This window comes from Papaver somniferum, unplaced genomic scaffold, assembly GCF_003573695.1.
Source record: "Papaver somniferum cultivar HN1 unplaced genomic scaffold, ASM357369v1 unplaced-scaffold_10, whole genome shotgun sequence".
NCBI lineage: Eukaryota > Viridiplantae > Streptophyta > Magnoliopsida > Ranunculales > Papaveraceae > Papaver > Papaver somniferum.
The window spans coordinates 18673890-18698397 of NW_020618825.1; the positions used below are offsets into that span (position 1 = coordinate 18673890).

At 35.4% G+C, this 24508-nt stretch overlaps 2 protein-coding genes and 1 long non-coding RNA gene across 11 annotated transcripts; all 3 read left to right on the forward strand.

Moving 5' to 3' along the window:
- Positions 1-3003: 3003 nt before the first annotated feature.
- LOC113326780 (protein TIFY 10a-like) lies at positions 3004-4340 on the forward strand. The gene has a single exon (XM_026574431.1). It carries the CDS (start codon positions 3109-3111, stop codon positions 3841-3843), a length of 735 nt encoding a protein of 244 aa, XP_026430216.1. The 5' UTR covers positions 3004-3108; the 3' UTR covers positions 3844-4340.
- Positions 4341-5737: 1397 nt separating this feature from the next.
- Positions 5738-7264, forward strand: LOC113326132 (protein TIFY 10a-like). Its single transcript, XM_026573920.1, has 2 exons — positions 5738-6535; positions 6631-7264. Exons 1-2 carry the CDS (start codon positions 5995-5997, stop codon positions 6852-6854), a joined length of 765 nt encoding a protein of 254 aa, XP_026429705.1. The 5' UTR covers positions 5738-5994; the 3' UTR covers positions 6855-7264.
- A 3983-nt stretch (positions 7265-11247) lies between these two features.
- On the forward strand, positions 11248-15356 carry LOC113326045. Of its 9 annotated transcripts, XR_003348261.1 has the most exons (10): positions 11248-11406; positions 11494-11604; positions 11737-11857; positions 12331-12451; positions 12588-12928; positions 13091-13152; positions 13294-13378; positions 13586-13666; positions 14696-14887; positions 15047-15356. It is a non-coding gene; the product is annotated as an uncharacterized LOC113326045 (long non-coding RNA). The 9 variants fall into 9 exon arrangements; XR_003348262.1 differs by having other exon boundaries at positions 11737-12451; positions 12544-12928; XR_003348257.1 differs by having other exon boundaries at positions 11737-12451.
- The last annotated feature ends 9152 nt before the right edge of the window (positions 15357-24508 follow it).

Consider the following 24508-nt stretch of genomic DNA (forward strand, 5'->3'; position numbering starts at 1 on the left):
CGCCCCATTTTATACAAATAGTAATCAAAACATTGGCTTTGTTTCATTGTTTACCAAAGTGGTCTGATTTACTTGAAATCTTTTCATTGTTAGTTGAAGAAGACACCTAAAAGATGGGAGGTGCAGAAATTGTTTAAGGGAAATTGCTGGTAAATCCCTATGATCATTCGGTTTGGTTCAAGCTGTGGTTCTTCATCTTCTATATATCATCCTATTCCGGGTAATGTAGATTATAACTGCAGTTATTAAATTGCAAACTGTCAAGTTGTTCTAAGGTTTTATGCTCAACTTCCTCATAATGTACTATTATGTTACAGAACCATTACTTTATCATCAGTAGAAATGCATAAATGCACAAGTTGATTGACTGATATTGTACTTTGCAGGCTGTAGCTGAGAGTTTACTGAGGGGGTCCGTGGTACCAGTGATTGGGTAAGTGATACACTTATTCAAGTCCCTATTTTTTTTAGGTAATAAATGAAGTGACTTGTGTGTCTGAATATGTAATTTCTTCCACCGCCAAAATCTTGCATGATTTATGTCCATTTTTTGTTTTAGAATGAAACTGTTCTATTCGCTTTTATAGTTACTGATTCTTAGATTATGTGTGTCTAAATTGGGATGCTTGTAAAATTTTTCAGAGTTTGAAGAATATCGCCGAGATGATCAGTTCAGTTATGGAAACAGACTAGCTCAACTACTGAGCTTCACTCATCAGAAGTCCCAACACTTACTTGAGTCTCATTGGTCTCTAGTATCTTTCAGGTATAAGCAAATCATTAGCAATAGAGTATATACTCTGAATTCTGAAGTATTCTTACTTTCTTTATTTGTTATCTCTAACTATATGTATCTGTGACACGTTCTTCATCATCTTGGTCGTATTTACAAGACGAGAATTCAGCATCCTCGTGTGACCATCCTCTCAAAGCCACAATAATCTGCTGCATTATGATTGCTCACTGTAAGAGATTGTAACATTCTGTTTCTATATGGAATCCTTAGAAGCTAAAACAAACATAGTTGCACCAGCACAATGTAAGAAACAAAAACATTTTTACATATGCAATTCAATCTTTCTTAATGCAACCTGTAACTTGTCTTTGATGTCATGAGTTCCCTGCTTTTTATTGCATTTGGTTCCCTTTTTGGTGTAGAATGTCTTTGAGGTTTAAACCTGTGGGAATGTCTGTGTGGGAATGTATGTGTGAATATAGAGTATGAGAACTATCATACTGAATTGATGGATATATAAAATGAATCAGAATTTTGCAGGGAACTGGGGTATTGCATGATAAATTGGGGGGATATCAGCTTTGACTAGGTCAACGAAGACTTGACCTTTTTTTTGTTGTTGCAAAAACATTAGCAACGGCAGAATGTGTTGCTAAATATAAACCAGAACAACTATATCTTGTTCAACTAAAATACATCCCGGAATAACTCTAAAATTAACAACTAAGTAGCAACAGTTTATTTCTGTTTCTATATTTTAATTTCGCAACAGCTTGTTTCTGTTGCTATAGCCGTTGCTGACCGAAATTAGCAACAGAGCTAGAGCTGTCGCGAAAACCTGCGACAGAGTGTTTAGCAACGGCTGATATCTGTTGCAAGACCGGTCAGCAACAGATCTGAGCTGTTGCTAAACGTTAAATTTGGTGTAGTGACAGCTAACTAAAAATCGACCCCACTTGAACCATTTCAAGTAAGAAAGATTAGTAAAAGCATTATCTCCATCATCAACAGTTTCTGCAGGAGCAGGTAGAAAATCATCAAGATATCCAAAAAATATATATTGATCAAAATCGAAGACATTTGACACCTGCAGTAGACTATGTAATTAGTATAATGAAGTTTAATACATATAAAGTGAAAAATATTTGTGAAAGGTAAGGTGGTGATCACACTGAAAAGGTGGTGGCGGCGACGCCTTTGGAGTGTAGAAGAAGCAGATAGGTAGAAGCTGTATTAAAGTTTGTGTAAAATTTAATGAAGTGTTTATAAGAGTTAGGGTAACGGCGGAAGCAAAATTGAGGAGAAAAAATAACATTACATTTGACAACCCTAACAAATTGCATCCCTAGAAAATCCGATGCCAAGACAGATTTAGTGAAACTGAATTTTATTGATAGATTGTTGTCATAACTGAGACCACATACTTTACCCTTTTATAGAGAGGAGATAGTTTGTAATACAATAAATATATAAATATAAAGATAACCTTACAATTAGTTGACACAAAAGTGAAAAGATAAGAAGTGAAACATTTTTACTCTAACAAATACATTGTAGACTGTTAGTGTTTTAAATTAGCCTAATCATGGGTTTAAGTTAGTTTAATTAGATAGAAATGGGGCTCCTGACCTCTGCACACCGTGTGATAATTTGACCAAAAATATTAATCAAAAACTTAATGAAGAAAATAGTTCAATATTTGACAGGTTATTGTATTAGTACAGTGGATCTACACCCCATTGGACCCGGCAATATTTTCCCAAACAAAAATTCTTGACGAACCGAGCTGAAAAAAACCAGCTCAAAACCGCCACACACAACCCCATCTCCTGCATGTTTTCCGAGGGCACGGGCCCACTGGAACCCATAAAAAAAGAAAAAAAATGATTTCGTGAGAGGCCGTTTTTAACGTGTTTGGAATTCTCCGTTCATATAGAACCATTGTTTCCCCAAAAGCAGTCTCAAGACAAACATCTCGTTTTAAGCAAGAGGACTCAAGACCAAAGTATTCAACTGCCGACTTTAATTTTTGCAACGCTATCTTGATAAGCGCATATGTCACATGTGCTCTTTTAATCCGGAGGACACCAATTTCTTGAATTGTGCTAGCCTGTATCTCTAAAGTGTTAGTTAGTTGTCCTTGACCTTCTCAACTAGTATTCGTTTCTTTAAGCAACAAAAACATGTTTAATTTGAAAAGCGCAAGCACTTACCAACCAATATAAAGGAACCAAAACAGTTTAAATATAGAGCATAAACTTCATACAACTTACAACAACAACATCATTAGAAGACGAATATCAGAAAGAAATTTTCTTGAGTTTTGAATTACATTTTTAGAAAGGTTGATAGATTGCAATATCGAATCAATCATGTCAAGTTCATCGGCAAAAGAGATGATGAAATCCAAGAGTTTCTCCCAAACATGTGATTTACTGAGCGAATATATGAAAGGGAATAAAGGTGGTTTTGGTCCACCAGCAATGAATCTAGCATCATCGGCACAGGCATCTTTAACGGGCAATTCATCGTCGGCGTGCAACCCCGAAGTTAAATCAATGGGATTGTTTCCTCAACAACATGCTTCTTTTGGCCGGACGCCAAACACAATAGAAAGAAAGAGTAAATCGGAATCTCCTCAAATGACAATATTTTACGGCGGAAAGATAATGGTTTTGGATAATTTAACGGCAGATAATGCAAAACAAGTTTTGGGTTTTGCTGAGAATTTCTCAGGCTCATACATTGTGAACACTCGAGAAACTCAGGGAAACAGTGTCGTCCCTGTGAACAAGATTCGCAAGGATTTATTGCCTCCAAGCCATCAACAGCGACAACAACAACAACAAAGACCCATTCCCATTGCTTCCGGTGGTTCTTCATCTCTATATATAAATGCATCTGATGTACCCGCAGCTAAAAATCTTTCACTACAAAGATTTTTGGCGAAAAGAAAAGAGAGGATTATCGCAAGAGCACCATATCAAGTTAAGGCTTCTTCTTCCTCGACCCCGAAGGATAGTCAAGCTAAAGCGAATGTAGAGATGGACGAAAGCAAGACATGGCTCGGTTTAGGTCCCAAATCTACACCTCCAATGGAGATATAAGGACCGCTGCAGTTATAGCGTCACGTCTGCATCCATCAATTGCTCTACAAAATCAAGTACCACTTCATTTTTATATTTATTTTTGACAGAAAGTGAAGGTTATATAAAAACAGAACAAAGCACTAGAGTTACAAAATCTACTCGTACTGTTTTTCATTTTTTTTTTTAATGTAGCGGGTCTAATCTTCTTGAGGAGATTCAACCATTTAGACCGAGCTGATCCAACTGCCATCCTCAAAATATTGTATAAAGAAAACGCGAAGAAACGGTTTAGAGCGTAGACTTTTCACTTTTGCTTAAAAGAAACTCATTTCGGCTTTGTCAACAATATGTCAAAGAATTCCAGCCAAAGATGATTTCAAGATAGCTGCAACTGGAGACCACGTCTCCAAATCTAAATGACAACCACAAAAAATAAAATAAAATAGCCATTTTCTTATCAAGGATTAAAAAGATATCTCTTATGCTTTCAAGTTTTAATAAATTTCTATTGTTTATGATGTTTAGTTGGGCAATGGGCGGTATCTATGCAATTCCTTTTAGCATCTCAACAAGGATGATTAGTCTTCTAAGTAATGGAATGTTTGTGTAATTGTGCTCTTCAAAATCAACAGGCATGTTTGAATCCGACTTATTATGTCTAATTTTAAAGTTATATAGTAATTCATTAAAATTCAATCAAATACGCATTCTAAGTAAGAAAAGAATTAAAACTTATAAGTTGAGAAAATAAACAGTTTGACATCTAACTTGTCTGAACTCCAAGCCAAACTCAAATCTGGAGTCAGATGGATAGTATTTGGTTGTGACTAGTCTATAGTTATATAACTTCAAAAATGTACTTCTAGATAGTGTTTATCACCTACTTTTCAGGTGGGTGAATAACAATGTTCTTAACTGGAACTCTCTAGATTGTCACCTAACCGTTGAAGTCTAGTAACTCTAGTTATTTGACTGATACGGATAACCATAACGTTGCGTGTTGAACTTGATAGTCGAACCGTCTTTGCACGTTTTTCCCGTGTCGGCAGATAAACAACAACATATAACGGCTTTGGTGGAAAAGACACCGAAAGATGCAAAGATAAAAACCTATTTTGAAGGTTCCTCTTTGGAAAGGTAGCTGTGTATGTCGACTTAATATTCATATCCTTTTCTGGCCAATTGGTTCATTCCATGTTTAGAGCTTATCAGGTTGTTTCGGTTCAGCAAGAGGCTGAGCCGGCCAATGGCATGAGGAGGCAGTTGCACTTCTATGGCATAGCTGATCAAATGAAAAATTCACAGCTTTTTTCGGCTATATCCAAACTGGCTATAAACAAAGAGCTCATAAACAAAACTTGAACTTCAATTTCTCCTTGTTTAAATACTTGTAGACCAAAGCACTTGCCTATCTAATCCACCACACTCTATTACTACAGGTCTTTATTTATATGATCCCAATAAAATTTCAAGAAAATAAATAATTAAAGCGATCCCTACTGGAAGCTTCCTTAGTTGTGTAAAGCCATCTCAATTACACTTCAAAAAAACAAGTTACCTCACCCTACAACCTGCCTGGTAAATAGGTTGAGTTTTCTTGTGGACTTTTAAATTCAAAGAAGAAGAAAAATCGACACTCCTAGCTTTTGAATAAATTGTATGGTGCACACCAATCCCATGCTTATTGCTTACATCCGCAACACGGCCTTCATCCAGCTGCTCTAAATCTTTAAAAATCCAATCCAAAGGACAAAAACACGCCATGTCGGCGGTGGTGACCTAGTAGTGTGGTACAGGCGAGCACTGTACATATTTTTTTGCTTTTGAAATCAAATGGAGTTAATAATAAATATATTTCCCTGTTGCTGGCTGCTAACACATGCCAATACAAAATACAATTTGAATTGAGAAGATGGAGACAGGCATGTGTACTTGGCCATGTTCATGAACCCTGAATCATATTTTTAAAACAAATAACACATGCCCCAATTCATGCATACAACTGGATAATCAATATAAAAGGAAGGAGAAGCTTCGTAGAACTTTACCAACAAAGAAAATTAAGACAACCTTTTTTTTTCCCCTCATCTTCACAAGGAAGGTTTCAAGAAGTTGCAAAGAAATTTGGAGGTTGTTTCCGTGGTTTAACTTCATCTAATAGATTCGATCATGTCAAGCTCATCTTCACAAGAGATGAAGAACTCCAAGAATTTCTCAGAGAGTTATAGCATGTTGATGAGTCAGTACTTCAAAGAAAACAAAGGTAGTTTTGGTCCAACACCCATGAATTTATCATTATCGTCGTCCCCAGCAGGAGCTCCGGCGATGGATCTTTCGCCATCTGGGTCTTCTAACAGGCAAGTTAACGTTATGGATTTCTTTCCTCAAAATACTGGTTTCGGCCCTGCTACTCCAAGTTCATTAGAAACGCCCAAGAACGTCGAATGCGAAAGAGCACATCCGATGACTATATTTTACGGTGGAAAGGTGGTGGTTTTTGATGATTTATCTGAAGCAAAAGCTCAAGAATTGCTGGCTCTTGCAAAGATATTCTCGGTTATTAATAATAATACTATTCGTCAACCACCGAGTAATTTCGTCGCGCCGAATGATTTTATCAAGAAGGATGCTCCGAATGATTTTATTAAGAAGGATGTGTTACCTCCTAGACATCATCAGCAACAAAAACAACAGACCATTAACGCTTCTGGTACGTAATTCATTTGCAGATATCAAATATCTTCATTCATTCTTTGAAAATTTGTGATGATTTTCTTAATGAAATATGTTCTTGTGATAATGCAGATTTACCTATCTCAAGAAATGCTTCATTACACCGGTTCTTGGCGAAGAGAAAAGATAGGATCAATTCAAGAGCACCATATCAAGTTGGAGGTTTTTCATCTTCGGCCTCCGGCAAGGCTGATGAAGCTAAAGCAAATATTAAGGTGGAGGAAAGCAAGAAGATATGGCTGGGTTTAGGTTCCCAATCTGCACAACAGTTGGCGGATTTAGGTTTACAACTGTAGTACTCATAAAGCTCCAACTAGTTTTCCTTGCAAATACTTGTACTTTAGCTTAGTCGTTTTTTCCCGGTATATTAGCAATGCACCATCTATAGCAATGCACCATATCTATCGTATAACTCTTGATTTCTAAATCGCGTATTTGGAATCTCAGTCTTTAAATGTCAGGAATATTGGGAACAGATAACAAGGGCAGATTCATTTCTTTGGGCGTCTTGCTCCCCAGCCTATTCAGTTTCTATATAGATCTAATTTTGTTTAGTTCACTAGGCAAGTTCTGTCATCTTTACCTTCGATAATAAGATGTAGATAAATTGTTAAGAAAGTTCAGGTTTTATAATAGTTATATGTATTTTGGGGTTTAAATCCTGTTATGAAATCAATATAATGTTTTCACTTGTGTTGCTTAATTACATTTTTGGCTATAATGTCTTCTCTTTTTGAGGTAAAAAGATGAGAGGTCATATTTTTGCAATTAGGACTCTTCTATATCTGTCTGTCGAAGCTAGTATACCAAAAAGATTCACGACCAAACTTCTGACCCCAGGTATGAGAATCAGATTTCGAGTCGGGAACTAAACCCAAGTTGATGAATTCTTACCGGTTAATTAAGTTATAAAGAATTGCATGATCTAGGCTTAAACATCATTGGATAAGGTAGAATGCAAATAAATATTGGCATATGCATTTTTCAATCAATTTCTTGGCACTAATTTGGTTATCTAGATCCCTTAAGTTTCAATCATACATGAACCTGCAATCATAGACATCATAAGAAACTATTTTTAAGACAAAATTCAAATAATAAAAAATTTAAAAAGAAATTTTGGTATAACGTGATAACATTTTTTTTTTTTGAAAAGTTAACGTGATAACATGTTATATCCATAATTTTCGATTTGGATTTTTTTAAATTGTTATGGCCACCTGCAAATAGATCAAAGCATCTATGTACATAGTTGATGATGATACAAGATAATACGATACTCTTAATTAATACTATATCCATTAATTAGTAATGCTAAATAATTATAATATAAAAATGGGAAAAGAAAATAGGAATAATTTTTTTAATATGAAAATAGTGATGTATTTTTGTCAAATTTGTACAAGTCAAAATTGTATTTTGTGTTGGACAAGTATGTATAGTCAAACACATGTATATTTTCTTTTTAGACATTGCTTGGTGTTGGATTTGGCTACATGTCAAGAAGTGGTATTTAGGATATATGAAAAAATATATGGGCGAGTAGAGTTTGCAATTAATATGGGCGGCAAATAGAAAAAGTGTGGGTGGCAAATAGGTGAAGCCTAGTTTTTTTTTTCTAACTTCTGGGATTGACTTTGCATCTGGAGAAACAAAAACATTTCTTCTGTCATCCAAACATGCTCTTAGATTATCTCTCCCACTACTAATAAAGAAGGTTCAATGAATATGGCTTTCTTATTCCCAGAAATGTATGGAAGCTCTCGTAGGGTAGATGAAAGTTTCTCTGACAAATTGACTTGTGGCAGTAGAGCAGTCTAGTGGCCATGTTTCAATGTGTATTTGCATGAACATACACATCTAAGCCATGTGTGATTTCATACTGACTACAAATTTACTCGTCTATATGAATGTCTTCAAATGACTGCTGATCATTACTGGCTCACTCTTAGATGATTGGTTGTTTCTTGTTTGTGAGTCATATGTTTTTAAAAATGCTTATTTAACTGTGTTATCCCACTAACATGTATTATTGATAGTTGTTTGGATACCACGCGCAAGTCAATTACCAGACACACCTGTATTACTGCTGCATCTATCCTTCGTAAGGATACTTGGGGATTAAAGGTAGAGATGTGCTGCTTGTAATGGATGCAGGATCAGATCAGTCAAGTTCAAAGTATGACTTTACCTTTGAGGTACAAATTTGAATTTAAGGTATATCGCTTGATTTTCGGTTTTGAAAATTATGATTATAGATGCTCTGTACTTTTCATTACTCGATTAAGTATTGCCAAAGTGACACTTTGAGAGTATGAAAATATTCTAATGAGAATGAAGTCTTTTCTGTGGGTTAGTTGTTTTGGAAGTATTGCCATATAATCAATGCTGAAAGTGCTTCCTATAAGGCATTGAATTCATGTGGCTAGGGTAAAAACAAATGAAGATCTCGTGGTTCAAACCATGAAGACCAGGAAGTAGCAAAGTTTTTTCATCAGTTTCGGTCAAAGAAAGGTTTGCTTGTGATTTATTTTGGATGTTGCAAGTGTGAACCTGCCCAAAGGTGATTCATACTAGTAATGTTTGAAATAAATCTTATCTTATACTTGTTTTAAATTTTCCTTTTTCTATTGAACCCAAAGGTTTAATAGAAATGTTGTTTGTTATGCATAAAATGTTGATCTTAAACTTGTTTGGTTGGACTCATGCATGTGCAATTCTTCCCAAAGGTGATTTGCAATGATACCGAGTCTTGTTTTTTAAGTTTAAGATGTTTATGTGTGCTTATTCCTATGCTATCTGTTTCGTTTGTATATATAGCTGTTTAAAGTGACAATAAGCATGTATGTTGTGAAATGAAGTTTTGAAACTTGGAACTAAAGATCCTTGTACATCATGGTTTACCCAAAGGTGCACCTGATGGTAATGAATATATTATAATGTTTTATTTGTGTAGAGTAAAAGTGTTGACAGCATTGCATATGGCAGTTTTATGAAGAACAGTGGGAATTTGATAATGTTTTGTTTATCTTAAATGAGTACTTGTTCTTGTTGTTTAACTTGTTTGTTTTTTTATGGTGTTTAAGGAATGGAAAATTAGTGGAGATGTTAAATATCTTGACATACCTCAATTGAGCCAGTTATTCTCTTTGGAAATGTATCTCTTCAGAGATGTTAAATATCTTGACATACCTCAATTGAGCCAGTTATTCTCTTTGGAGATGTATCTCTTCGGGGATGTTAAATATCTTGACATACCTCAATTGAGACAGTTATTCTCTTTGGAGATGTATCTCTTCGGAGATGTTAGATGTCTTGACATACCTCAATTGAGCCAGTTATTCTCGTCGGAGATGTATCTCTCCGGAGATGTTAAATGTTTTGACATATCTCATATTGAGCCAGTTGTAAACTTGTCTCGACGGAGTCGTATCTCGAAATCATTAAGGAAATCATAATTGATTGCGGCGAGAGCATATAAACTTGCGGTGATAACATATAAATACTGATACAAGTTTAAATTTTCTGGTTTTGAAAAATAAAGTTTAAAGTGTAGTTTGTTTTGGCATAAGGTTAATCTATTTGAAGGATATGCATAAAGTTTAAAGTGCAGTTTACTTGAGTCTAAAATGGCTCGTCTACTTTTCTGATTGTAGAAATGGCGTATGCATCTCTTAAATGGTGTATGGGCCTCTATAGTCGAATCCTAGCGTACCTTTTAGACTTGAGCATGCAGTTTTCAGTAAGAGTTTGTTTCTAACAAAAGTGGGAGAATGTTAGACTTAATGTTGGTTTAGCAACAAATCATGTTTGACTTAAGGTAATGCCTGATTAGCTTAAGATAATCCAGTTTAGTATAATGAAGATTATGGTGTGATTATTGTCTTAATAATTTATATAATCCTATTTATGTTTAAACTAATCTAGCTTGAGTTGTCCTATGAGCTGTCTAATGTAGCTATGAGCTGTCACTCCAACTCATGATGGAAAGGTTGGAGAGACATGTGGAAAGCATGACTAGGACTCTCCTCCAGCCTCACTTCTTTTAAAAGAAAAATCAGTTTTATCCATCAATTTAAGGTGAGGAAATAGAAGTAGATCAGAAGTCATGAAACCTCAAAGCTTTTCTATTTCCTTGTTGTGAATCTCTTTTGTATATATGGTATATGTAGTGTTCTAGCTACTTAAAATGCTGATTTGGTGTGTTGAAAGAACATGTTAATATTAGGGATAAGGTTATGTTTCAGCCTAAGGGTTCTTTTAATCATGTTTAAGATGTTTAAGCATAAAACTTTATGATTAAGAAGCTGAAATTCCAACATTCTACTGGTTGGGTAGTGTAGAAATTTTTTGAATTTTCTGCATATCTCGTTTCTAACATCTATATGTTTAATTCGTCTACTCACTAGTGGGAAATGGGGTTTTAAGACTCACATCCTCGACCCTCAATGGCGGTCATTGACCGTGGACCGGTCAAGACGGTGAAAGATTTAATGAAATTTCCGAGAGTGTTAATGCTGGTCGTAGAATAAGATTTTTTATTCCCATTTTACATTTTTCTCACCGACCCATTCTATGACTGATGAGCATGGCTCTTCTATGACGGGACCCACTTTCTATGCTAAAGGTTATATCGTGGGTTACTTATTTTTCCCTCTAAAACCTTATCTTTATTTCTCTCTCTCTCTCTCTTTCCATCGTCTCACTCTGAAGCTCTTTCACTGCCGAGCTTAAAGAAAAATATTTTTCTTTTTATCTCCCAAATCCTCCGCTGTCTAAACCAACAGATCTTCATGAACAACAATTCTCTTCTTCATCTCTCCAGACTCCAAATTTGTTATGTTCGATGTAAAACTATTTATTCCCCCTTTTCACTCTTTGTTCTGTAGATTTTTTTGTTGTTAAGCTTTTGAATATCCTTTGATTTTGTTGTAGGGAGAAGACCAATTATCATCCTCAGTTGAATTCTCGAACAGTTGAAGCCGGATTTGGTTAAGTTTCACCTTCACCAACAATTGAAGGATCGACTGATTTCCCAGAAAGAAGGTCAAATTAATGGTTCATTTTATGATTATGTTTATCCCTTTACTTCTAATTTTGTTTTAAATGGTTTGATTTTAATTTAATTTTGGGAAAATTTAATGATTTACAGATTTATTTTTGTTTTGGTTTTTATAGGAAACCGCAAGTCTCATGAATCAAAGTAGTAAAGTATTTAAAGCCTTATCGTAAACGATTTTATCATTTTTCTTCTTTAAATTATCATTCTCGTTCGGATCTTGAGCATCAACTTCATCAGGTATAATGTATTGAAGCTTTTATTTATTTATTAAGATTTCAATTTCTTAATTTGGGCTAAGGGTTTTCAAATAATCTTTTATAATCGATTTAATGTTCTTAGGATATATCTGTTGCTCTTGCTTGATTTGGGAATTTTTGATTTGGGGACCATGGAAAAAAACAACTTTACTGATTTTGTTGTAGAGATCTGAGACATGGGTTTTCAACTTTCCTTCTCCTTTTCATTTAGGGATATTCTTGAATTGATAGAGGTTCTGTATTAAGTGGTTGTTACTGTTGTGTTGGTGTTTGTTGTTTATAGATTTTGGTGTTTGTGTGGTCTTCCATGGTGAGTATGATATGGTTTTAGATCTGCTGGACTATATTCATCCAAGCATGTACCTTTAAAAGATGTTAAACAGCTTGATGTTGAGTTCCATGTATCCCTGTGGAACTTTGAGCTTTGTTTACTTTGTTTGTGTGTATTTGTAGGAAGGAATGTCGATGGAAGGGAAATTATGGTTCTTGTGAAGTATGATCCCAATGCTCAACGGCAAAAATTTCATATCTGAGTCTACTATGACCGAGTTCTCCGTTGTCGTATATAAGTAAGGTAGCTGTAAATTGCCTCATACTTTAGAAGAACATATAGATAACTGCATTGTCTGTTATTTTGACTAGAGAGAGTCAGGAATGGTCTAGCAGTCACAACCCTTGTCGAAGGTATTGCTGATTGTAAACCATTCCAGTTCCAGGTCTCGTGACCAGCATTTTGGTCGAGATAGTAGAAGTATGGGTCAGGAATAATATGATGACAGATCTCGTGGGAGGTATAATCGAGATTCACGCCACTGCGGTAGGCACCACAGTTTAAGTCCTGATTACTGAAATGGTGGTAGTCGAAGTCGATATGAAGAAGAATGCAGAAGGAGCATAAGCAAGTCAGCTGGCAGGTGGTACATTTTATACATCTTGGATTCTTGTCTTCTCTGTCTTTGCGTTTTATATTGATATCAGTGATGTACCAACGATGGTGCTACTATACTGGAGATGTTAGAATTTGAACATCCAGCTGCTATAGTAAAGATAGGTAGATACAACCGACATCCTTATAATCGTTATTTCCTTGTTTTTTCTTATGTTTTCAATTTTTTTACACTCTTTTGTGAGTTATATAAGTACTAGTAAATGAGCTGGAGATGATCAGGAATAAATGAGTTATTGCAATACTTAGCTCCTTCATCTTTTGTAGAGAGAAAATGAGGAATAAAATACACCCAATATATGTAATCAGTGGATAAGACTGGATAAAGAGTAAGTTTACATTTTCTAGAAAATTGATTTATTGAAGGTTGAAATGCTTTCTTGGTTATAATGACATTTGTTTGTTATGTACATTAGTTAGCGTCATGTATGGAATTATCGAAATTTATGGTGATTTGTGTGTTAATGTAGGATTAAGGACATGTACAAATATGTGGATTGTTCTTGACTAAAGGCCCCTCTCATTTTCAATGATGTTTATGAGATAATTATGAAGGTGAAAGTCTGATGAGGCTTGTAATCTGATTCTTTTGTCAATTTGTTATATTCTATATGGTTTATGTGCATTCAATTTAGTATAGTCTATATGGTTTATATGTCATGAAGGCAATCTTCTAAAAATCTTCTTGATTGTGCTATTATGTATGTTGAGTCATTATGACGTGACCCTGATTCATATCAAATTATTTGAAATATATCTCAGGACTTCAAGATGAGATGGGAACAAAAGGAGTTTGAAAGGTGTTTCTTACGTGTTGATGCGATGCAGAAGACTATTGGAAGTGTGAGTCTAATTGAATTCCAGTTTCATGTTATATTACAAGTTCGGTTCATATTAGCCCATTTGTGTTTGTCACTTAGCTGGTTTCATATTACCAACTGTAAATGAGAATAGTGCAAGAGTTTGTAATGATTATGGAAATCATATCTTTGCTTTATGTGCTGTATGTAAATGGATACCCCAGTAGCCTCATGAGAAGCAAACATATCTTCTCTGTATTCGGTGGTGTTAAAATATGTCAAACTGGTATCATTGAAACAAGTAGAGAGTTACTTTGAAAAGAGTATGCAATATAGAGAAAAACATAAGTCAGGACTAGAGTAGCAATTTAGAATTACAATTTATCTTTTGTTGTTATTTACAAATGGTAGTCCTTCTGATAACAATCAATCTTCTTTCTTGAAGTACAATATTTTGTATACAAGCTGTTATAAATCCTTTACTGCTTCACAATACCTTAGTGGATGTATGTCTTATCAATACTTGGCATCTAGAAACACCAGACAGTGTGTTAAACACTATGAAGGGAACATTGTGAAGGGTTTCATTTTAGTTGGGCGGGATAAGTATAGATAAACCTTGTCACCTGGGATTACTTAATGGTAGGGAAGGTACAAGATGTTAGGATTGTGTGCAAATATTTTTTCAGCCTATGTTCGTATGAACGGAAACAAACATACTAGTCATTGGATGCAGCAGTCTAAATATTTTAGTCTTGGTTGTTCATCCTTAAATACTAATGTATTAGTTTTAGAATAGAGTTCCTAAATGTCAGCATGACTTGTTATCATGTTTGCTTCTTTGTTTCCTTCTCATGGTCTTAACTTTAATTGAGGTTCCTGCTTGGTGTGCATCTCAGAGAATTGGAAATGCTGCTGCTAAATTCTTGACTGGCACATAGAATTCTTTGTATGATGAATTTTTCTTTTCATAAGATTGGTCTTCGGATTTGTCCTTGTTGGATATTTTATTTTTCATGTTTTGCACTACCAGTTTTAATTGTTTGGAATTTTTTCCATTTTCTAATTACAGGTGAAGATATGGGAAAAGCTTATATATATGCCTTTTGTACTGAAAGTTGGATCTTGAATTAATCTACAAAGTCTAAATCCATGGCTACGAAGACACCAAGCTGATGAAGTTATTCCCTGAAAATTTTCGAAACATCTGTGACTAGGACGTGCTTGCAGATTAGTTCCGCTAAGGATTAAACCCCAAGGGAAAGTAAGCAGTTGAGATACCACTTGCTAGATAAATCATAAACTTTGTTAAACTGTTTGAATCTGGCTATGCGTGCAAAACTCACAAGCTTTGTTTAAACTGCTTGCATCCTTGGCCACTTCATTGTTTTCAATGTCATTGATTAGGTTTCTGTTCTTGCAGACAAAGATTTGTGAAAGCTCTGGAACTCAATGGTTAACTGGCTGGAGGAGGCAGGAAATGGTGCGGACAATGAATGTTACTATTCAAGCCTGGAGGAGGCAGTGCTGCAGAGGACAGATTACACTGGTTAGAACTACAAATTACACTGGTTAGAACTGCATAGGACAGATTACACTGGTCAGAACTACAGATTACACTGTCAGAATTACAGATTTTAATCCTTTGTGTAATTTGAAACCAATGAATCAATGAATGTTAAATTGATTGATTATTTGTGTGCAAGTTTAATTTGACTCTCATTTTTATTTGATTCTCATTTGAATTCTAATTTGAGTTTCATTTGATTCTCATTTGAATTTGGTTTTCATTTCAGATTTAGTCAGATTCAGTCAGGCCAGACAGTCAATCTGAATCTTTTTTTTTTTTATATTAAGATTTATATCTATGACTGACTGAAGACAGTCATAATTTTTGCCCATTAAAATTGGTCGTTAATATAAAATTTTCAACGACCCCCAGAGAAACGTCATAGTTGAAAAAGATGCTCAAACAACAACTCTTTCTTCGACCAACAAAGCAAGTCATTGATATGAATTAAATGACTTGCTTTGTCGGTCGCGAAACTGCTGATTTCCACTAGTGACTAGTTTCCTCTTCTAGATTTTTTTCTTTCTTTTTGGGTCTTTAAGCGATTGTCATGTCATGTATTTATGTTCGTATCTCGTGAGGTTATTTAGATACACCTGAAGAAGGCATTTTTCGGTTTCTAGAAGTCAAAACGCATTTTAAACTATTTTTTAAAATGAAAACCTTTTTATTATTTGTTTTTAATTTTTGGGATTAATTTATGTTTCTGGAGAAGCAGAAACATTTTTACTTCTATCAACCACACATGCTTTTAAATTAACTATCCACACAGTGATAAAGCAGGTTTAATGAATATGATTTTTTTATTCCCATAATTATATGGAAGTTCATGGGGTTTAAGCGGAAAAAATATAAGCCTCATATTAATTAATGGTTGGGTGGATGTAGAAATTTCTTAGAAGTGGATTTTCCTCCTAGCACATTTCTAACTCTTAAATATGTTCAATTCGTCTACTGGTTTCCATTTTTTTTTTTTTTTTTTTTTTTTTTTTCTTATAGACAAAGGCCTTCAGCAAGACTAATGTTCCTCCTCGACCGTTGGTAAGAGCCAAACCGGTGGAGCCAAACTGGTTTCCACTTCTACATTGTTGCACAATCAACCATTATATAAATATATTCTAATTGGTAGAAAAGTGCCATTAGAAAGGGAGAATTAGTACATAAACATCACTAACATGATTGTGAAACTCGTCTCAAGAATTTTATATTTCTTTACTCAAGAAAAATGTCCCACTTCCAAAAGAAAGATTTTTTTGGTGAAAGAGATTAAATATATGGCTTAAAAACAGTCAAAAAGAGAAGAAGGAAAAACCAACATGTGAGTGACCAATTTCCAGGCATCAAAACAAAAGCCATCTATCTATCTAGCTGGTCAGTGGTGGTAGGTCTCAAATTTCAATGCTTCTTATTAAATTCCAAGGACACGAGTTTCTTGTAAAAGATAATTGATAACAAGAAAAAAGGATAAGAAAAAAGAAAAGAAAAAGACACCAACTAAGACACGGTTAGTGGGGTTCCAACCAGCATAAATGTCTCTTCCAAATATCTAGTCGGTTGGTCCAATCCATAGCTAAAAATTGGAAGGGAACAAGAAAAAAAAGTGCTCTAGAGAGACTCCTATTTTGCACTTTAGTCTTTAGTGCTCTTTTTTTTTTGTTGTTTTTTTTCTAAAACATGAAATTTATTAAATTACTAAAGGGCTATTATAAGAGGGTATTCGATACCCGGAGATTCGAATACTGCAGGATTGGCTTGTCGAGGGATTACAATAACATGACAGTGAAGCAAAAGGCAAGTATGAATCTTCGGATGACAATTGGAGCTGGTGTAGATGTTGTAGTCGATGGAGTGGATCTGGATGGAGTTGTCGAGGGTCCATAACCCTTCGACGAATGCTTTCCACAAGAAAAGTTGTATGAACTTGTCTATATAATAGTGTCTAGCATTATAAATCAACAAGCAGATCGCACGTGCTATGCACGTACTGTGACCCTCACTCACCTCAAGGAATTAAGAGAGTGTAATTTATTCATTTGGGCGTAGCCAGGATCTATGCACGGGCTTATATCAATGGCTACGAAATGGGAGTGTGTTAATTAAGTCAGACCTCAATGTATAGAATCGCACAATAACCTCATGCATGGCAACTGGTGGAAGAAAGGATGGGTATTTTGGCCATTTAATATGACTTTTTTTTTTTTTTGAAGGAATCGGGAGCTACTGCCCCAAACTTTTATTTCAAATACCTCATTTAATTGAGGTTAGAAGGGTTACAATGGCCAATTGGAAGCCATGAATACATGCAATTACATCAAAGAGATACGACCTATAAATTGAAATACATGGAAAAATACCACAATACAAAAGGATTATATACATGTACTTCATTGAGGAATTCGATTGATGGTCCGAGAATTTAGAATCCACCATTTGAAAATCTCGTCAATATTGTTCTTAACTGAGAAATTATTGTCTTCAATAAGACTATATGAGCCTAAAGAGGAGTAATCAGCACAATTGATCGAAATCGCGATCAAATCTTGTCGCCAAGGATCCACATGTAGATCTTCGTCAAGTCAATGCAGATCGCCCTCAAATATGTGTTTGAAACGATTATGAGAATCGTTGGAAACGCCTAGAAGGCTGTATGAAATTGTAATTAATTGTCTAGAACAGACAATCAGATATAAAAGTAAAATAAGATGTAAAATAAACATAATAATCACCTAAATAGGGATTATAGTTTTATTGATTGTAATTGCATACTATTAAAATATATACTTGTTAAGATTCTCTAGATCTACCCGGTTGAACCGAGCAAATCTAGGTTAGAAAGATGGAGATGGTGAAGAAGAAAGTTCCTGGATAATTATATGTTGGTAAGCTAGGTTACCCATGAGACCCGCTGGTAGGCTAGCACGCCAACCTGTTCGATTAATGTAATTGTACGTTGTTGGAGCTTAGCTTGTTAGGCTTCCAACTAGTTTATGTAATACTCTTATTATTATTATTATTATTATTATTATTAATAATAATACTCTTTATCCACGAGGCTCGCTGGTAGGTTAGCACGGCAACCTGTTCAATTCGTGTAGTAGTGCGTTGTTAGAGCTTAGCTTGTTAGGCTTCCAACTAGTTAACGTAATATTCTTTATCTAGTTATTAGTTTATTATTATTATTATTATTATTATTATTATTAGGACTAAGCCCTATTAATTTTCTCCATCTGCCGCGGTTACCTTTTTTTGAATCAACCGTTGTTACTTGTTGTTGTTCTCTCAAATTTGTTCTTTGTCATTTTAGTTGATTGAAAAACTGAATAGAAGAAGTTTAGGGAAATAAAAATTGTGCAGTTTCAATTTCATTCTTATTAATTAACCAATTTCATTGCCGAGTTTAGAGAAAAAAATCGTCAGATGCAGGGAAGATAAAATTTCGGTTTCATTTTTTTGGCTAATGTAATCAATAGACTTCGATCGGATTGATGACTCTAAGGTTACGTATAGACTTTAATTTTTCAATCATGGGATTATTCTTTTAATTCTGATTTTGATTTTGATATTTTTTCTTTAAGCTTCTGATTTTGACGGTTATGATTTTGTTAACTGGAATCTCGTTAGATCTATTTTTTTGACGGTTATGATTATGTTTTTGGTGAGTTTGAAAATTCAGTTCCTGTAAATTACTCTAATACCCCCATTTATTCACTTAAGGTTGGAATGAAAAGATAAAATCAAGGGCAAAATAGAAAGTTCAGAAATTATAGCTTCAGCTACTGTTCATCTACGATGCCTAAGGTAGTTCTCTTTATAATAGTAATGTATGATCGGTTAGCAGATTGCGTGTGAAATTGTGGATACAGTAGTGAGGATCCTATAGTTCCTTGAAATTGGATATCCCTGTAATGACATAGACATGGCAATCACTACAAGTTCCTCGGAAATTTTTGTCCCAAAGTGATTAATATTTTTTATGCCCCACTAAACAAAATTTACGCACAAATTTAATTACATTCATAATTCACATTATTTGCACCGTGGGTTAATTGTTTTTTTCAAAATTTCTTTCAAGAGATTCCAAATGATTTTTTTCTAAGCGGAGGAAGCCATAACTTCGGGATAAAAAGAATAAATTTATGTACGGTGCCTAAATCTGACTAGATTTTTTCGTTTGCTTTTTTTTTCAGTTTTTTTTTTTTTTGTCAACGACGAGCATTAGTTAGATGCTATTTGGTAAAATTTTAAATTCCTAATTAACACCATTAAACTTCTGACCTTATAATTTAATATAAATTATATAAAAGTCACTGATAATTAGACTTAAACCCCTGTATGTGAAAGATGTCTATTGTTGCCTCTCACCCTATGTTGTCTAAAGTGGGGGTTGTCTGATGTATTTCAAATGGTTGTAGAGATAGTGGTAAACAGGGTCTTTTCAGACTTGTGAAGAAAACAGTTTTTAGATTTAAATTTAAACAGGCAAATAAAAAGAGTTGTTCAAAGTTATAGAGAAAAACACCAAGACTAGGATTCCACCAATGACCATTTTAATAGTAAACTCTAAATAGTTCTTATGCAATTTTATCTTTAAAATCAATTCTAATATTTGCCTCAAATAAATTTTTGAAGTAATAATTGTAATTAAAAAGTATAAAACATCAAAAGTTACTAAAACCTAACATGCTTCATCAAGTCAATTCACAATTACTCAATAAAAACTATTAATTCAATTTTAATTCGTGCAAATAATCAAATAATAATATTGCAAATAAATGTAAAAGTTAGAATTATACCAATAAATTTTGTGCCAATGGCTTCCTCCGTCGTCTCGGCTAATGGGTTTAGCTCCTCATCCCAAAAACACACTCACAAGATAAATTCATGGCTAAAATAGGTGTTTTTATTGATGATTATATGATGAAATAGGAATTAGCAACGCTGTAAAAGTGTTACAACATCACTGTTACAAATGGTGTAAGTGCTGAGAAGAAACGATAGAACTAAAGTGTTGTAAATAGCGACACAGGGTGTAAGCTGCTGGAAAGAACGATACAAGCCGTGTGTTGTAAACAACGACACAGCGTGTTCTGGTTTTAAGACTGATGAAGAACGACTGTCTTAGCAGGTCTGTTCTTCCTCTTCTTCTTCCTCCTTGAACAACATCAGCAGCAGCAACAATCAATGGTATCTTCCTCGTTTCGGCTCTGAACTCTCTCCTATTTGTCTCTAAACTTTTCTAACCCCTCTTATGACTCGAACCAACACTTATATAGCTACCAAACCCCCAAAAATCTCGAGTGAATCCGACTTCTTCTTTTTCTCTCTTCTCTGCGCTGTTGAGAAAATATCTCTCTCTAATCTCCCTGTACGCGTTTGTTAGCTATATATTTGCCACCAAACTCTTATCAAGACTAGAACAGGACCAAGTAAAAGTCTAACTAGCGTGAAACTCTCCCTGAATCCTTTACCCATTCTCTGTACATATCCGGAAGATACGTATCCCTGTACCAACTCTGTTTATCCAGCCCGGATTATCCAGCCCATTTCGATTGATAAAAACGCATGTACCAACTCTGTTTAGTCCATTAACATCCAGCCCAAACGAATTTGGTGATCGAATCTGTCCCAAAGGGCCCCAAAATTCCAACCCTGTTTGCTGTTCGTGAAGCATTTCATTTTCGCCAAAATTTTCTTTTGAATTTGAGAAGATGACCTCCCCTTATCTGTGGCTGGTCTCCCTTTAGCAGCTGCCTGGATATAGGTCACCCCTTAGTAATTAGGTTACCCCTTATCCAAAGTGAGAGTCCGTATAGTAATTTTCTCCCACGAGCGCAAAAACCACTTTTTTAGCCAATTTCGCCGCAAAAGCTTATTTCTCCAGAAATACCTACAGGGACATAAAAAGCCACAATAAGTACAAAAAATGGGTACTAACACAATATACAATTGGGCTATATTAGACACATAAATGCGTCTATCAAATACCCCCAAACTTATTATTTGCTAGTCCCGAGCAAATCAAAACTACAAAATAAAATCCTAACTCACTGTCGCAGGCATCGTCGATTGCATTTATCGTATGCAATAAGCCTTTAAACCCCTAGGTGGCCCTAGTGGCCGAGTTATAGTCTCGGGAGGGTTTACCAGAGATATACCCACAAAACCTGTACTCCAGACCTTAGCTATCTACGCAGAACCTTGGAAGGCACTAAAGAATCTCCTTGGTTGGCATACTTATTGACTACAGGAAGAAGTACCCTGATGCGAAATTCCAATTGATGTACACGAGTTTGCACTCAAGCATACTAAAATTCATATAAAGTGACAGAGCTCTACTCAGATAGTTGCACTATGGACATCATATTCGGAGTCAAAACTAATCACATGGATAGATCAAGAAGATGGATATAGAAAAACATGTATGGTTTTGATGTTTACTAAGCGAACGGCGTTTCCCATATCTGTCTGAAGGCCTCCGCCAAAATGAACCTATCCTAATGGATTGAGATACTAGTCTGACTAATATCAACACACTGGCATATACAAGGGTACCAGTGGTCGATAACCTAACTCTAGGTCAACACAACTGGCATATACAAGGGTACCAGTGGTCGACTTTATTGAATTTATTCCTTTTGGTCAAATGGTCTGGTCTCAATTTTTTTTTTTTTTTTGGTAACTACCATTTTTTTTTCTCTTTTTCTTTTTCAACTTTTTTTTTTTTTTCATGGTATCTCAATCACTCTAATTCACCCTAGCATTGGTAACAACTTGAATCGTGGGCCCCACCTATCACTTAGAGAAACATAGTTTAAAAACAAAATAAAATAAAAATAGAAGTGAAAAGGACTCAACGAGATATGGTGAAACTATCATGTTATTTCTAACACCTGAGCTCTGTGCTTTTATGAATAGACTCTTTAGATGTTTCCATCTAATCAGATTGGTTCCTCAAACTCCTACAATCAAAATGCTTCCATCCACTTAGATTAGTTAGTGCAATCCTCAATAGGCATAAATTTCTAGGCTCTGGAGTTTATTTATTGCAAAAAGACAAAAAGTGTTTCTTCCCCACCCCCAAACTTAAATCTTACATTGTCCTCAATGTTCTAGATGAAATTAAAAGCATGAACAAGGAGAAACTATTACCACTGGAGGGAAAAGAAATAAGGAAGGATATTACCGTATCACATGAACGCGGGAGCCTCCCAGTAAATGCTAAATTTATAGTCATTAGCTAGACATCAAATACCTCAAAAAGAATTTTCACCTTCCAAAGTCGTATACCAATAGTCGAAACAATTGTGGGTCCATAAGACCAAATAGAACTGCCACTAATAGGAGACAAATGGTCAAGATCAAAATGAGCAGAAAGAGCACAACTTGATCTAAAGTTTCTCGCAAGACAACTGGATTTATCTGGAGTGCCCAATTGGGCTTCATATGAGTGTCTCGGCAAACAGATTCATCCGAAAAACGGGCCTTTAACATATGGATTTTTTCCTGGACTTTATCAGGAGGATCAGGTTGTGGAGTCTGAATACACTCAAGCGATACCTCAGATGCACTAGGCTTGAGTCCCAAGTTAGGGACTTCTATTGGGGATAATTGACAATCTCTACCCCAAATTTAGGGTAATCACTATTCTCCGTAAGACCTTTAACTATGGCTTGAATTTCCGGATCCGGAGAGTATTTAAAATACTCTAGAGCTTCTTCTAGTTCACTACCCCCAAACTTAGAGTTTTGGGTGTCTCTAGATAAACTAGTCACAATATTCCTAATTTCTAGACCATCCGGTTCCTGAAAAAGGTCAATTGCTTTCTCTGAGTTATAATCAGGTGGTTCATCCTCTAAATTCTTTTGAGGTATACTAGCTATAGGACTTATATGTTTCATATCCTCTATGGTCATCCCTAGAGTTTCCTTATTGTGTTGAAGCATGGTTACTGGCCTAATCTCATGATCACTATCCAAATTGGAAGTTATAGGCAAAATCTCAGATGGGCCTACAAATGCATAATTGGGGTCCAACTTAGGAGGATCTTTAGGCTCTTCGAAATAAGGGCTTAAGGTAGATTCGGTAGCTAGTAATGGTTCAAACCTAGATTTCCATCTATCGGTATCTAACATAGGAATAGAATCCAACAGAGCATTTACTTGTTCAATGTTGCTATCATCGTCAAAATCCATGCTAAAACGGGCTAGACAACTCTCTAATGGATCTTCCGATTCGGTGTTTGGTACAGACTTCGGAACTAAGGTTCCTATCATGTTGACCTCTTCAATGCACGTGTCATCTAGCTCAGAATGTAGCTTATTGACATTAAAAATATTCAACTCAATAGTCATATTACCAAAGATAGATTAAACCATTCGACATTTATGATCGCATTATGTGCTAAAAACGGGCGACCTAAAATCCTGGTATTTGGTTCTCTGGGTCAGGACAGGTTGGGTATCTAGGATAATAAAATCCACTGGATAAATAAACTTGTCAACCTCTATGAGAACATCCTCTATCACACCACGAGGAACTTTAACGGACCTATCAGCTAACTGAAGTGTTATCTGGGTAGGTTTCATCTCACCAAGTCCTAGCTTGAGGTACACATGATGGAAGTAAGTTCACACTGGCTCCTAAGTCAAGCAAGCTTTCTCAACACGGTACTTACCTATTGTACAAGCAATGGTAGGGGACCCTGGGTCTTTATACTTAGGAGTAGTGGTATTCTGAATAATAGAACTCACATGACTAGCTATGAAGGCTTTCTTCTGGACACTGAGCTTACGCTTTCGCGTACACAAGTCCTTAAGGAACTTGGCATAAGAGGGAATCTGCCTAATTGCATCTAATAATGGAAGGTTGATATTAACCTGCTTAAAAACCTCCAATATATCATTAAAGTTGGACTCCCTCTTAGTCGGAACTAGCAGCTGGGGAAACGGGGCTCTGGGAACAAAGCCGGGCTTAACAGGACCATCATTGGTCTCTTTGGAGACTCTATCAGTCTCCTCATTTTCTGGCTCAGCAGGGTGAACTACAGCATGTTCACTATCAGGCATGGCGACCTTGTTGTCAACTTTCTTTCCACTTCTTAGGGTTGTGACAGCATTCACATGATTGTACGATTTCTCTCCTTTGGGGTTAGGATCAGTATGACTAGGGAACCTTCCTTCTTCTCTCTCATTGATAAACTTAGCTATTTGGCCGACTTGAAGCTCTAATTTAGCAAAAGACTGGGCACTATTCTTAAAATTCTGTTTGGTTTCCTCTTGAAAATTACCCTGGCTTTTTACTAACATTTCCTGGCTT

Coding starts and splice junctions, on each gene's coding strand:
- LOC113326780 (XM_026574431.1), top strand. CDS start 3,109: ATGTCAAGTTCATCGGCAAAAGAGATGATGAAATCCAAGAGTTTCTCC.
- LOC113326132 (XM_026573920.1), top strand. CDS start 5,995: ATGTCAAGCTCATCTTCACAAGAGATGAAGAACTCCAAGAATTTCTCA. Junction 6,536..6,630: donor ACAGACCATTAACGCTTCTG/GTACGTAATTCA, acceptor GTGATAATGCAG/ATTTACCTATCTCAAGAAAT.